The sequence below is a fragment of the Epinephelus lanceolatus genome, chromosome 15, assembly GCF_041903045.1.
Source record: "Epinephelus lanceolatus isolate andai-2023 chromosome 15, ASM4190304v1, whole genome shotgun sequence".
Taxonomy (NCBI): Eukaryota; Metazoa; Chordata; class Actinopteri; order Perciformes; family Serranidae; genus Epinephelus; species Epinephelus lanceolatus.
Window position 1 is genome coordinate 30,528,113 of NC_135748.1, and position 16,189 is coordinate 30,544,301.

General features: G+C 40.8%; 2 pseudogenes and 1 gene segment (V, D, J or C); 2 read left to right on the forward strand and 1 right to left on the reverse strand.

Moving 5' to 3' along the window:
* LOC117266944 (Ig kappa chain V-III region MOPC 63-like) overlaps positions 1-15,760 on the reverse strand; it is a 305,866-nt gene extending 290,106 nt beyond the window's left edge. Inside the window, 2 exon segments of the V gene segment in view lie at positions 15,277-15,596; positions 15,689-15,760. Coding sequence covers positions 15,277-15,596; positions 15,689-15,740 — 372 coding nt within the window.
* On the forward strand, positions 1,303-2,180 carry LOC144466990 (Ig lambda-1 chain C region pseudogene; annotated as a pseudogene). The gene has a single exon (XR_013493380.1). The product of XR_013493380.1 is annotated as an Ig lambda-1 chain C region pseudogene (transcript).
* On the forward strand, positions 3,849-5,369 carry LOC144466981 (Ig kappa chain C region, B allele pseudogene; annotated as a pseudogene). The gene is made up of 2 exons (XR_013493373.1): positions 3,849-3,883; positions 4,784-5,369. The product of XR_013493373.1 is annotated as an Ig kappa chain C region, B allele pseudogene (transcript).
* Positions 15,761-16,189: the final 429 nt, after the last annotated feature.

Here is a 16,189-nt window from a genome sequence, read left to right on the forward strand (position 1 = left end):
GTGTTGAACTCACAGGACTATAAACCTTCTCACTTCACTGGAGGATCAGCTGACCATGCAAAGCCTCCTCTCTATGGAAATCATTTCTCTGCTCTCAACACACTCAAGGCAACGTGGGACACAAAATCAGGAGGAATACTGCTTGGATTTACACCATCTATCATCTTAATGGAAAAGAAGAAAAGATTTATATTACAAGTGCAGTTGAGGATTTTAGGACAAGTTTGTCTTCACTGTGCTTGCTATGATATGTCTGTTTGTCTGCCTTTCATTTACTCACAGGGTTTAATGGAGATAAATTATATGTTTATATTCATTTTAATATTAGTTTGAAATCATTATTATTTAAAATAATCATGGGTATTTGACCATGTGTTAACTGATATAAAACTGTTAAGAAAAATGACTTTTTTTTACAAACAGACTGTAATCATTTCTCTGTCAGGTGTAGAAAAGTAAAGAAAAACTCAAGAAATAATCTTTATTTATACAATATTTTCATTCCATGTCATTAAAGAAGCTTTATAGATTCAGTAAAGTTTAATTTTCTCTCTGTAATTATAAAAATCAGAGAGTATTTTCAGTGGATAGATGCTTGTTCACAGTGCAGGAGGTTTTTGTACGGCCACTTAATGAGTTTGTATCACTGTGGGTCACTTTTGGTGGAGGAACCAAACTCATCGTTCACTGGAAGTACCAGAGATTTATAATTTCTACAAATAAATATTATACCAAATTTTGCTTAAGAAATGCCATAAATTATGAAATTATGATGATTATTTTATTTTTTATGCATTTTGTGTGATTCATTGAGCTTGATTGATATCACAGTTTGGAAAAAAAATCTGCAAAGATAAATATTCTTGTTGTATTAGAGATAATTTTATGGTTAAATTTACGTCACAAAAGTTGAATTTCATCTTATTTTATTTTCAATTTAACTTGTGTCAAACCAAATGTGGCTGCTCAACTTGTCTGAGGGACATTTTACTGCTCAGTAAATTAATGTGTTTTCTTATTTTGGGATTTTGACATTCACACAGTTGTTAAAATGAAATCTAATATGATGTTTAAACATATAATTGAGTTTATATGTACATACAGTTAAGCTGTGGTTTTTGTTCACAGTTCGTTAGTTTAAAGTGGTGAAAAGGAAGTGAAACAGACAGATGACAAAGTCTTTAACTGGACACAGATGTTACATTTTGTTCCACCACAAAGTTTTTTACTGTCACACATTATAAAGCTGATAAAAACATTATACATAGTTATTAAACATTTAGTTTCCATGTACACATAATTAACGTTGCAATATATTGTCTATGATGTAGATATTTTTGATGAGTGCCACAGATGAAGATTTATTACTTTCGAAGCCAAAATGACATCAAGTTTTCTAATTTAGTTTTATTAGTCAAAGCCTCATTTCCTGTCATGTCTCAGCTCCTCTCCTCTGTCTGATCACAGTATGGTGCACACAGCTGATCCACAGCAGTGTTAACCTCTGTCATGTATCATAACTGTGTCATGTTCAGCTGTCTGTCCTACAGTGGAAGTTAATCTGCTCCTTGTGTGTCTCTGCTCTCCCCTCCAGCTGGCCCCATGGTCAGGCCCTCAGTCTCTCTGCTTCCCCCCTCCTCTGAGCAGCTCTCTGGGGGCTCGGCCACGCTGGCCTGCCTGCTGACTGGCTACTCTCCTCAGGGAGCCGTGGTGAGCTGGGAGGTGGACGGTACAGAGGTGACAGAGGGGGTCCTGAGCAGCTCAGAGGAGGAGAAGAGCGGACGCTACAGCAGCAGCAGCACCCTGAGCCTGAGCCAGGAGCGCTGGATGTTAGGAGAGCTGTACTCCTGCAAGGTCCTCCATCATGGCCACAGCCAGATCCAGTCCCTCCGCAGGAGCCAGTGTGAGGGCTAGAGGGACTGGCTGAAGCCCAGGACAGGAGCTGCATGTGGGGGGAGCAGGAGGAACACACCTGCTGCTCTGATCAATCTGAGTTTGAATGTTTGTAGAGGAAACTAAAGCTTTGTGTGACAGAGAACAACACTGCTGTAAAGTGTTGGACAACAACAACTTAGAGAGGAATGTGTGGAGCTCAGCAGCTAGATGTGAGTGTGCTTCATAACTGTCATGTTGATGACTGATGTTTTTGCTAATAAAGCTTTCACTGATAAATAACTTCATCAAGTCTTTGGTCTTTAATCTCATGAAGAGCAGAAAGAAATGAAATGCTTTCATAACTTCATCTGATACTCCTCTCTGTGGGAAATGAAAAGCTTTGGATTCATCATGTCGATTTGCATGTTTCTGCTTTTTTAAAATTTGTAATAAACATGAAATGATCTAGTGATATAAGAAAGTACAGGAAAACAAAATTATCATGATAAAAACTTGATTAAGTGAACTCAATTTTTAGTGTGGCAGAAATCATGACTAAAACATCTGCTCAAGAAGAATTTGTCCTTTTCGGTGAAAGTAAATGCCAACAGAACATGATGAGGTGTCTTTCATCAATCTATCAGTGTTAGTGTGTAGTGTGTGCTTGGTGAGGTTACTGTCAGCTCTGTGTTCAATGGTCTGTGTCAGAGTCTCTTCCTCTTCAGCAGCTGCAGTCGCTTCCTGCTGTAACAGCTCAGTGTCTCTGCAGTCTGACTGAGGGAGGTTTTTGTACGGCGATAAATCACTGTGTGAACACTGGGCCACTATGAACACTCTGACAGTAATAAACTGCTGCATCTTCAGTCTGAACTCCACTGATGGTCAAAGTGAAATCAGAGCTGCTTCCACTGCCACTAAACCGAGCTGGTGTTCCTGATGCACGTGTGCTCACATCTTTTATTAGGAGCTTTGGAGACTGTCCAGATTTCTGTTGATACCAGTGCAAACATTTATCACTGCCACAATTCCAAGTAACAGCTTGGCTGGTCTTACAGGTGAGAGTGACAGTGGATCCTGGAGTAAATGTCACCACTGGAGGCTGAGTCACAGTCACCTGAGCGCTGCATCCTGCAGACAAAAACAAATCATTCATTTATCAACAGAAATCAATGAGAGAAAAGGCAGCACATCATGTTTGAAATGTTGCTGAGTGAATGAACCTGTGAAACAGCAGCAGGCCAGCGTCCAGATGAGGATGGTGATGAGAGTCATGGTGCTTGTGCTTTCTGCTGTGTTGACTGACACATCTGAGTCCTGCAGTGTTGAACTCACAGGACTATAAACCTTCTCACTTCACTGGAGGATCAGCTGACCATGCAAAGCCTCCTCTCTATGGAAATCATTTCTCTGCTCTCAACACACTCAAGGCAACGTGGGACACAAAATCAGGAGGAATACTGCTTGGATTTACACCATCTATCATCTTAATGGAAAAGAAGAAAAGATTTATATTACAAGTGCAGTTGATGATTTAAGGACAAGTTTGTGTTCACTGTGCTTGGTATGATATGTCTGTTTGTCTGCCTTTCATTTACTCACAGGGTTTAACAGAGATTAATTATATGTTTATATTCATTTTAATATTAGTTTGAAATCATTATTATTTAAAATGCATCATAGATATTTGACCATGTATTAACTCATATAAAACTGTGAAGAAAAATGACTTTTTTTACAAACAGACTGTAATCATTTCTCTGTCAGGTGTAGAAAAGTAAAGAAAAACTCAAGAAATAATCTTTATTTATACAATATTTTCATTCCATATCATAAAAAATGCTTTACAGATTCAGTAAAGTTTAATTTTCTCTCTGTAATTATAAAAATCCGAGAGTATTTTCAGTGGATAGATGCTTGTTCACAGTGCAGGAGGTTTTTGTACGGCCACTTAATGAGTTTGTATCACTGTGGGTCACTTTTGGTGGAGGAACCAAACTCATCGTTCACTGTAAGTACCAGAGATTTATAATTTCTACAAATAAATATTATACCAAATTTTGCTTAAGAAATGCCAAAAATCATGAAATTATGATGATTATTTTATTTTTTATATATTTTGAGTGATTCATTGAGCTTGATTGATATCACAGTTTGGAAAAAAATCTGCAAAGATAAATATTCTTGTTGTATTAGAGATAATTTCATGGTTAAATTTATGTCACAAAACTTGAATTTCTTCTTATTTGGTTTTCAATTTAACTTGTGTCAAACCAAATTTGGCTGCTCAACTTGTCTGAGGGACATTTTACTGCTCAGTAAATTAATGTGTTTTCTTATTTTGGGATTTTTATATTCACACAGTTGTTAAAATGAAATGTAATATGATGTTTAAACATATAATTGAATTTATACAGTTAAGCTGTGGTTTGTGTTCACAGTTCGTTAGTTTAAAGTGGTGAAAAGGAAGTGAAACAGACAGATGACAAAGTCTTTAACTGGACACAGATGTTACATTTTGTTCCACCACAAAGTTATTTACTATCACACATTATAAAGCTGATACAAAAGAAAATCATACAAAGTTATTCAACATTTAAATTCCATGTACACATAATTAACGTTGCAATATATTGTCTATGATGTAGATATTTTTGATGAGTGCCACAGATGAAGATTTATTACTTTCGAAGCCAAAATGACATCAAGTTTTCTAATTTAGTTTTATTAGTCAAAGCCTCATTTCCTGTCATGTCTCAGCTCCTCTCCTCTGTCTGATCACAGTATGGTGCACACAGCTGATCCACAGCAGTGTTAACCTCTGTCATGTATCATAACTGTGTCATGTTCAGCTGTCTGTCCTACAGTAGAAGTTAATCTGCTCCTTGTGTGTCTCTGCTCTCCCCTCCAGCTGGCCCCATGGTCAGGCCCTCAGTCTCTCTGCTTCCCCCCTCCTCTGAGCAGCTCTCTGGGGGCTCGGCCACGCTGGCCTGCCTGCTGACTGGCTACTCTCCTCAGGAAGCCGTGGTGAGCTGGGAGGTGGACGGTACAGAGGTGACAGAGGGGGTCCTGAGCAGCTCAGAGGAGGAGAAGAGCGGACGCTACAGCAGCAGCAGCACCCTGAGCCTGAGCCAGGAGCGCTGGATGTTAGGAGAGCTGTACTCCTGCAGGGTCCTCCATCATGGCCACAGCCAGATCCAGTCCTTCCGCAGGAGCCAGTGTGAGGGCTAGAGGGACTGGCTGAAGCCCAGGACAGGAGCTGTGTGTGGGGGGAGCAGGAGGAACACACCTGCTGCTCTGATCAATCTGAGTTTGAATGTTTGTAGAGGAAACTAAAGCTTTGTGTGACAGAGAACAACACTGCTGTAAAGTGTTGGACAACAACAACTTAGAGAGGAATGTGTGGAGCTCAGCAGCTAGATGTGAGTGTGCTTCATAACTGTCATGTTGATGACTGATGTTTTTGCTAATAAAGCTTTCACTGATAAATAACTTCATCAAGTCTTTGGTCTTTAATCTCATGAAGAGCAGAAAGAAATGAAATGCTTTCATAACTTCATCTGATACTCCTCTCTGTGGGAAATGAAAAGCTTTGGATTCATCATGGAAATATAAATATCATTATTTTGTCTTTGTATTTGTAAGGAACTCAAAATTATATAGTGATATAAAAAAGAATACATTTTTTATCATCAACAAAACCTCACAAACATTTGTGGTTCAAATATGTGATCAAGCAACAGTAAATGTGAACACAACGTAATGTGGTGTTGAAACATATTTTATATTTCTAAATAAGATGAATGTTTTGTGCAGCTGTCAGTAGAGACACTGTTAAATATGTTTTGATATCAGTGAGTCCAACCAGAATGTAACTTTCCCAGCTTCCTCATAAAGAGACTGAATGAAGTGACAAGAATATAAGTTTCAAACTGTATATGGAAGAGCGTCTGTGAGTCTGTTTCAGTTTTATTTACATTCATTGTGGTTCTGCTTGATGACTCTTGTGTTGTGTTCACTGGACCAGTTATCCTCATCACAGTCTCTTCACCAACCCTCTGCACCTGCAGCAGGCCGTTTTCACTTCAGTCAAACTGAAGGAGGTTTTTGTACGACGACAAATCACTGTGTGAACACTCCACCACCATGGTAGCCCAGACAGTAATAATCTCCAACATCTTCAGCCTTAATGTCACTGATGGTTAAAGTGTACTGAGAACCAGATCTACTGCCACTGAATCGAGACGGAGTTCCTGATAAGCGAGTTGATGTGGTGTGTATAAGAAGTTTGGGAGCCTGTCCAGGTTTCTGAAGGTACCAACTGAGATCAGCACCAATATTTGAACTCCCTGTGGCGCTGATGGTCACAGTCCCTCCAAGACTAACAGACTTGGATTTGTCAGTCTGAGTCAGAAAATTGTTGGCAGAAGACACTGAAATGAGAAATGAAATATAAACCTTGAGTATCAGCAGTTTAGAATATAATAAATTAGACATTAATCAAAGCCACAATGTCAGACACATTTTCAGAACCTCTCACCCTGACTCAGAAAACCCAACATGACAAGCAGAGTTATTGTCAACATCATCCTGATGCAGTTTTCAGTGTGAGTGCATGAAAACAGTTCAGACTCTCTGTGACATGAGAACTTAAAACTGTGAGGAGTAGTGATGCATTAAAGTCATGCAAAACACATCTGGGCACACCTGTCCATGTGAAACAGAGAGGGAGAGATGAGGTAGAGGAAGTAGAGGCTACATCTCCCTGTGGACTGATGAAGAACATGGAGAAACTTTTGACTCTCTGTTCCTCATCTCTCTGCTGTTTCTGTCTTTGAAAAGTTTCCACAAAGTCTTTGTGCTCATAAATAGATGCAGGCTGCCCTCTGCTGGCTGTCCAGGCTCACAACAACTTCATATTGACATGAGATTGATTTTGTATTTGGCCTGTGGCTCTTTTCCCCTGTCTGTCTCTCTGTGTGTCTGTGCTGTGGGCGTGGCAACTCTCTCACTCTCCTGGGTTCCTGATTACATTCATGCAACTCACCTGCTCCCTGCTGCTCACCTGAGAACCATCCAGTAATCAACCCTGCAGTATAAAACACCAGCTCTCCTCTCCAGTCCTCACCATGTCATTATGTCTACCAGTGTGGTACAGTCACGCTTCAGACCTCTGTTGAACTGTCAGTTCAACTTAAACGCTTGCTTGTGTATTTTTTTGTGGATACTTACCCTGTGTTTTCCTCCATCATAGGATCACCTCCTGCCTGCCTGCCTGCCTGTTTGACCCTCTGCCACTCTCCCAGCCAGCCAAACCTCCAATCTTGTGTTGTTTCCCTGCCATCAGCTTCCATCCCCTGGATTTCCCTCCACAGCCACATTCATTATCCTGACAATACAGTTGTGTTCAAAATAATAGCAGTGTTTAAAAAAGTGAGTAAAGCCCAAAATCCTTATAATAGCTTTTATTTCCATACATGCAAATGCATTGGGAACACTGCACATTCTATTCCAAATCAAAACATGAATCAAATGTGTCATTACTTTAAAGAAAGTGAAGAAAAAAGGAATATTCGGCTGTTCAAAAAAATAGCAGTGTCTGTATTTTCCTTTACAAACTCACACATTTACTGTTTAACCTGAAAAATGCTTGAAGATTTAGCTTTCCAGTGAATCACTGAACTAATCTTTAGTTGTATAGCCACTGTTTCTGAGAGCTGTTTTACATCTGTGTTGCATGGAGTCGACCAACTTCTGGTACCTGTGAATAGGCGTTCCAGCCCAGGACGATTGGACTGCATTCCACAATTCCTCTGCATTTCTTGGTTTTGCCTCAGAAACAGCATTTTTGATGTCACCCCACAAGTTTTCTATTGTATTAAGGTGCTGGGATTGGGCTGGCCACTCCATAACGTTAATTTTGTTGGTCTGTAACCAAGATGCTGTTTGCTTACTGGTGTGTTTGGGGTCGTTGTCTTGTTGAAACACCCATTTCAAGGGCATTTCTTCTTTGACATAAGGCAACATGACCTCTTCAACTATTCTGATGTATTCAAACTGATCCATGATCCCTGGTATGCAAGTAATAGGCACGGCACCATAGTATGAGAAACATCCCAATATCATGATGCTTGTGCCACCATGCTTCAGTCTTCACAGTGTACTGTGGCTTGAATTCAGTGTTTGGGGGTCGTCTGACAAACTGTCTGAGGCCCCTAGACCCAAAAAGAACAATCTTGCTTTCATCAGTCCACAAAATGTTGTGCCATTTCTCTTTAGGCCAGTCAATGTGTTCTTTGGCAAATTGTAACCTCTTCAGCACATGTCCATTTTTGCAACAATGGGACTTTGCCAGGGCTTCTTGCCGATAGCTTGGCTTCCCATAGGCGTCTTCTAATTGTTACAGTACTCACAGGTAACTTTAGACCTTCTTTGATCTCCCTGGAGCTCATCATTTGTTGAGTCGTTGCCATTTTGGCTATTCTTCCATCCATTCGAATGGTAGTTTACTGTTTTCTTCCACGTCTTTCTAGTTTTGGTTGCCATTTTAAAGTGTTTGAGATCATTTTAGCTGAGCATCATTTTCAGCACTTTATATGTTTTCCCCTTTCCAATCAACTTCTTAATCAGAGTACGCTGTTCTTCTGAACAATGTCTGGAACGACCCATTTCGCTCAGACTTTCAGAGAGAAATTCACTATAACCAGCATGTGCAACATTTGCTGCCTTCATCCTTAAATAACGGCCACCTGTTTGACACCTGTTTTTTCACAGATTGAATGACCTCACTAATTAAACTCCACACTGCCATTATTTTGAACACGCTCCTTTCAATTAATGATTCAGTTACGCAGAATCAGCAGCGTACATGTCATGGCTCTTGAGTCCTTTAGTTTTCTATAACTGTACTACACCTACTAGTAAATTATTTGCCATGCAGGAATATAATTTCTACCAAAAGCAGTGACTGATCTGGTTTGTCATGTTGGACTGCTATTATTTTGAACACAACTGTACTAGTTTTGTTTTTTTGTTTTTAAATCCTGATTTTATAAACTGGGACATGAACAACCCTGTTGCAGTCTGAGGCCTGATCACTCTGAACCAAAGTCAGGGTGATAATGCTGCAAGGAAAACTAGAGAAGAAGAAGTTACTGCTCCAAACTGTAAATTGTAAAAGTAATAAATTGATCTTGGAAACAAAGATCACATTGAGGCTTGTGCTTGGTGAGGTTACTGTCAGCTCTGTGTTCAGTGGTCTGTGTCAGAGTCTCTTCCTCTTCAGCAGCTGCAGTCGCTTCCTGCTGTAACAGCTCAGTGTCTCTGCAGTCTGACTGAGGGAGGTTTTTGTACCACCATAAATCACTGTGTGAACACATTAGCACTGTTGATGTAGTGGTAACTCTGACAGTAATAAACTGCTGCATCTTCAGTCTGAACTCCACTGATGGTCAAAGTGAAGTCAGAGCTGCTTCCACTGCCACTAAACCGAGCTGGTGTTCCTGATTCACGTGTGCTCACATATTTTATTAGGAGCTTTGGAGGCTGTCCAGATTTCTGTTGATACCAGAACATTAAATCTCCAACATTAGAGTGTCTGTAAACAGCTTGGCTGGTCTTACAGGTGAGAGTGACAGTGGATCCTGGAGCAGATGTCACCACTGGAGGCTGAGTCACAGTCACCTGAGCGCTGCATCCTGCAGACAAAAACAAATCATTCATTTATCAGCAGAAATCAATGAGAGAAAAGGCAGCACATCATGTTTGAAATGTTGCTGAGTGAATGAACCTGTGAAACAGCAGCAGGCCAGCGTCCAGATGAGGATGGTGATGAGAGTCATGGTGCTTGTGCTTTCTGCTGTGTTGACTGACACATCTGAGTCCTGCAGTGTTGAACTCACAGGACTATAAACCTTCTCACTTCACTGGAGGATCAGCTGACCATGCAAAGCCTCCTCTCTATGGAAATCATTTCTCTGTTCTCAACAGACTCAAGGCATCATGGGTATTTGACCATGTATCACCTGCTACACTGCAACAGTTCATCATCTTGAGGATTATTCGGCCGTTGAAAGCCCATCTCAAAAAGTTTGGCCTTGTGCTGTTTTTATGGTTCTTCTCTTCATCAAAACTCTTATTTCTTTATAGTCTCACATCACGTCTTCATTAACAGGTCTATAGCACCCCCTGCTGGCACATTGGATCAACACTGAACTCAGTATCATCTGACACAATTTGATTGAGTTTCTTCTTTAATTTCATAGTCATGTATGTCTCTTGACCTGATTCAGGTGTTGTACGATAATGTGATGTTAACCTGTCTGACCTCAGTGTATTTCGGGCTGCTCAGTGTTTCAGCTCATCACCCCAACTGATCTTTCTCATCACGTTCCATGGCAATGTGACCAGAGGCTGAACACTGGGACAGTTTCAGTCATTTTTACCAATTTGCCTTGAAGGGAGAGTAGACACAAGTTTTCAAATTAGTAACACATATGTGACACTCCTAGAAAAATAAAACTAAAACCGAAATATATTCCAAAAATGGCTGTGTAAGTTGAGGACATAGTCAGGGGGAGGGTTGCTGTCTGCCAACCCAGGGGGAAATTTTAGGGGAAAACACACTCAGGCCAATGCAAAAAGAAAGGTTACACACACAAAGAGAGTCAAGCAAGACTCAAAGTAAAGTGCAATGTGAAAACACAACAACACTCAACTGTACAATAGGAGTGGATGCTTAGGGAGCTAGGCCACAGCTTGGACAGGCCCCAGTCCTCCCTTCCTTGGTCAGGGTTCAGCCTAAAAGCAAAGACAAAACACAGGTGGGAGATTGCAGTGTGTCCTCTACTGATAATATAACCTTCTACAAACTATTACATAGATGAATTACATTCAAAAAAACAGCAGCAGTAACACTGCAAGAAAACACAATGACCCAAAACCCCTTGTATGTAAATTAAAGGAGAGTTTGTGGTGTATTAAAGGACAGTGTCATGAGTTTGAATTTAACAGTCATGAAAAGGTTTAAATCAGATCTCACTAAAGGCAGAAACAGGCATTCACCTCTTTAAGAGACAAACCCAGGGAGTGTGCTGGCCTTCAAGGGAAAATCTGGCCTACAACACTGAAACATCCACACATTTTACAACCCACATGCAGGACACCAAAACATACAAATCAAAGACACAAAGAAAACAGCTTGAATGTACACTTCAACATAACTCAGCACAGGAATGAGGAGCAGTGTGTTTGCAGCCTGAGGCTTTGCATGGTGTGTATGTAGAGTAGCATGAATGAGCTACACCTGGTGCCCATTCAAACCAAATCAGGCTCCCATAAGGTGGACTGACCTTTAAGGTGGCCCAGCCAACCCTACGACTGCAACACCAAGACATGTTTCTCCTTTGAATAAAGCATAAACATGCTGAGTAATGAACCGGACCTGCCAGCTGGCCTGTGTCGGTTTTTGTGGAGTGTTGTCTTCCCATGTCAGTGTGGGTTTTCTCTAGGTTTTCTGGCTTCCTGCCACAGTCCAAACACACACAGGTCAGGTTAACTGGTGACATAAAATATTCTGTCTCTGTGTGTCAGCTCTGTGATAGTCTGAAGACCTGTCCTGGGTGAACTCGCCCAGTGTCAGCGGGGATATGTTTTCAGACAGGTAAGAGTCAGCCCTTTCCACTGAGAACGTGACACTAAAATATGCAACAAACTCACCGGGTCGAGCAAAAGGCCTGAGATGGACCATTCATGGGGTTCAGGGACAAATAGACAAACACTGTATTTACTGTAAAGATACTGTTGCTGCTAATAGGTCCCACTTTACTCTTTACATGCTTATTTGTAATAATAAGTGCTTAGACTACAGTTCACATGAGCTGGTTTAGTGCCATGTGAAGTGGCAACAGCTTACTCTGAGGAGGGCCACACAAAGTCCACTTAGGGCCCCCAAAAGTCGAGGGCCGGCCCTTGAGTTTAGTATTGCAGGAAACAGACTCATTCAACTTCATGATGAGACTCTCATATCATATGGTTAATATAAAGCTGAAGCCAGTTAGCTTAGCTTAGCATACAGACTGGAAGCAGGGAAAAGGGTGCCTGTCCTTTGACAAGAAGATCAGCCAATCAGTTCCTCCAAAACTCATGAGCCTATTTGATTTCTGGTTTATTTGATCTGTGCAAAGAAAACAAAGTCTCCACTGGTTACCTGTGTGTTCAGAAATACAATCTGACGCTCTACTATAAAATGAGAGCGCTGTTGTTGGAAGAAACAGAGCGTTGTTCTTCTACATGAGTTACAAACCATTAAGTTAATGACTTGTTGCTCTGCTGCTCCGTTTCCCCAGACAGAGCGCCCAGAGTATGCTCTGCTGCTCCGAGAGTGTGGTGTTCTGAATAACCGAGCGGTACTTTCTAACAGCGCTCCAACTTTACAGATGGTCCAGTTTGTGCCAGAGTGCACTCCAGCACTTGGAGTGAGGATTTCCTAACGAACCCATTGTTTCCAGTATGTACTCCTGTAAAACCACAACAAGCTGATTTTCTTCTCTGTTATTTGTGATGGTTAAACAAACATATTACATTTTAACTGGTGAGCTTTAGAGGTGCTGGGAGGTGGTTTTAGTTAACGTTAGACAGAACCAGGCTAGCTGTTTACCTCTGTTTCAAGTCTTTATGCTAAGCTAAGCTAAACTGTTGCTGGCTAGCTTCATATTTAATGGACAGATGTGAGAGTGGTGTCTGTCAGCAAGTAGGCACAATGTATATTTCTGAAAATGTTCAATCTATTTTGTAAAATAGAAAATTAACATGTTTATGTATATTTGGATTCTAGGTTACAGACTTTATAAATTCTGATTACATGGCTCTGGAAAATGAACATCATGGGATGCTGCTTGTCATAACTTCTTGACATGGAATAAAAATGAAAGTACACAGACATATATAAAATATATCAAGTTATTACCGTAAATATGTAGTGTGTGCTTGGTGAGGTTACTGTCAGCTCTGTGTTCAGTGGTCTGTGTCAGAGTCTCTTCCTCTTCAGCAGCTGCAGTCGCCTCCTGCTGTAACAGCTCAGTGTCTCTGCAGTCTGACTGAGGGAGGTTTTTGTACGATGACAAATCACTGTGTGAACACATAGCCACTGTGGTAACTCTGACAGTAATAAACTGCTGCATCTTCAGTCTGAACTCCACTGATGGTCAAAGAGAAGTCAGAGCTGCTTCCACTGCCACTAAACCGAGCTGGTGTTCCTGATTCACGTGTGCTCACCAATTTTATTAGGAGCTTTGGAGGCTGTCCAGATTTCTGTTGGTACCAGTACATAGCGTCACGCCAACCAGAATCATAAACTGTGTCAACAGCTTGGCTGGTCTTACAGGTGAGAGTGACAGTGGATCCTGGAGTAAATGTCACCACTGGAGGCTGAGTCACAGTCACCTGAGCGCTGCATCCTGCAGACAAAAACAAATCATTCATTTATCAGCAGAAATCAATGAGAGAAAAGGCAGCACATCATGTTTGAAATGTTGCTGAGTGAATGAACCTGTGAAACAGCAGCAGGCCAGCGTCCAGATGAGGATGGTGATGAGAGTCATGGTGCTTGTGCTTTCTGCTGTGTTGACTGACACATCTGAGTCCTGCAGTGTTGAACTCACAGGACTATAAACCTTCTCACTTCACTGGAGGATCAGCTGACCATGCAAAGCCTCCTCTCTATGGAAATCATTTCTCTGCTCTCAACACACTCAAGGCAACGTGGGACACAAAATCAGGAGGAATACTGCTTGGATTTACACCATCTTTGAGTTTGTCAATCATTATTATTTAAAAGACATAATTTGTATTTGACCATGTATCCCGACTAAAAACCTTTGAAAAAAATGACGTTGTTACAAACAGACTGTAATTGTTTGTCTGTCAGGTGTCGTCAGAAGGAAAACACACACCTCTCCTTATGAAACAGAAAAAGCAGATGCAGTGAGAGTTCATCATCTTCATCTTGAGGATCATTCAGTCATTCAAAGCCCGTGTAGAAAACTTTGACTCTCTGTTCTTTTTTCATGGTTGTCTTCTTTGAAACATTCTTCTTTTTATTTCTTCATCGTCTCACATGACTTTGTCCTCATTAACAGATCTACATCGCCCCCTGCTGGCAAACTGGACCAACACTGAACTCACCATGACCTGTTATTGATTGACTTCGATTTTCTTCATTAATTGCATTTATGTCATTCTTATTATCCAGAACAAGGTGTTACATTTAGGATAATGGGAAGATAGATATATAGTGTATTTCATTCAGAATCTGCTGAGTGACTCAGCTGTTTATCCCAACTACCTCATCTTTTTCACCAAACTTCACATCAACATCAAGACGTGTTTCCTCCTTAAATAAAGGATTAAAATGTTGAGTGATAAATTGGAGTTTGTTTGTTTGGTGTGCAACGTGGGTTGTTGTTTTGTGGTAATAATCTGTTTGAATGAGAAGATAAATATTGTAACAACAGTTGTGTTGATACAAGGATGAGTTTCAATGAGAGGTGAAGAGAGCAACATTGATGGAAAGTGGAGGACAATGTGTGCAGCTCAGCATGAAGATGTGAGTCTATTCTTAATAACTGTGCTGCTGTTTGTGAAGGTGTTTGTGCTGTATTGAAACCCTCAGTCTTGGTCAGTGAAGGTCGTGGGAGACAGTTGGGCCTAAAGTCACAGTCAGATCAGTATCAGGCCTGAAGGAGGCCTCGAGGTCAGGCTGCTCCACCTCTGCTGTAGTTATGTTTCTCTGTGTTACACTCTGTATGTTCAACTGTGATTCTCCTCAGTCGAGCCTTCATTAAATACTGTGTGTAATCTATCAAAGTCTCTGGCAGTGTTTTCACTCTCACTGTTGACTGGTGTTTACCTGATGAAGCTCAAAAGAACAGTTCCAAACTGATTCTTTAAATACTTGATCAAACTTAATACCACTGCCATATTGTATAGAAACATGAAGCTAAAGCCAGTAGACAGTTAGCTTAGCTTAGCACACAGCCTGGACGCAGAGGGAAACAGGTCACCTATCAAATGTTGGATGTATTTCTTATGTATGTTTGGATTTTTGGTTACATACATTTCAGTAAAACTACTGTATGTAGAAAATGAGCATCATGGAATGTAAGTTGTCATAACTTTTTCAAATGGGATAAGAATGAAAGTATATAAAAATATATGAAATATGCCAGTGTATTAATGTGAATATGTAGTGTGTGCTTGGTGAGGTTACTGTCAGCTCTGTGTTCAGTGGTCTGTGTCAGAGTCTCTTCCTCTTCAGCAGCTGCAGTCGCTTCCTGCTGTAACAGCTCAGTGTCTCTGCAGTCTGACTGAGGGAGGTTTTTGTACGGCGGCAAATCACTGTGTGAACACCCAAGCACTGTTTATGTTGTGTTCACTCTGACAGTAATAAACTGCTGCATCTTCAGTCTGAACTCCACTGATGGTCAAAGTGAAGTCAGAGCTGCTTCCACTGCCACTAAACCGAGCTGGTGTTCCTGATTCACGTGTGCTCACCAAATATATTAGGAGCTTTGGAGTCTGTCCAGATTTCTGTTGATACCAAGACATCCGACCTCCATGACTATCTGTATAAACAGCTTGGCTGGTCTTACAGGTGAGAGTGACAGTGGATCCTGGAGTAAATGTCACCACTGGAGGCTGAGTCACAGTCACCTGAGCGCTGCATCCTGCAGACAAAAACAAATCATTCATTTATCAGCAGAAATCAATGAGAGAAAAGGCAGCACATCATGTTTGAAATGTTGCTGAGTGAATGAACCTGTGAAACAGCAGCAGGCCAGCATCCAGATGAGGATGGTGATGAGAGTCATGGTGCTTGTGCTTTCTGCTGTGATGACTGACACATCTGAGTCCTGCAGTGTTGAACTCACAGGACTATAAACCTTCTCACTTCACTGGAGGATCAGCTGACCATGCAAAGCCTCCTCTCTATGGAAATCATTTCTCTGCTCTCAACACACTCAAGGCAACGTGGGACACAAAATCAGGAGGAATACTGCTTGGATTTACACCATCTATCATCTTAATGGAAAAGAAGAAAAGATTTATATTACAAGTGCAGTTGAGGATTTAAGGACAAGTTTGTCTTCACTGTGCTTGGTATGATATGTCTGTTTGTCTGCCTTTCATTTACTCACAGGGTTTAATGGAGATAAATTATATGTTTATATTCATTTTAATATTAGTTTGAAATCATTATTATTTAAAATGCATCATGGGTATTTGACCACGTATTAACTGATATAAAACTGTGACGAAA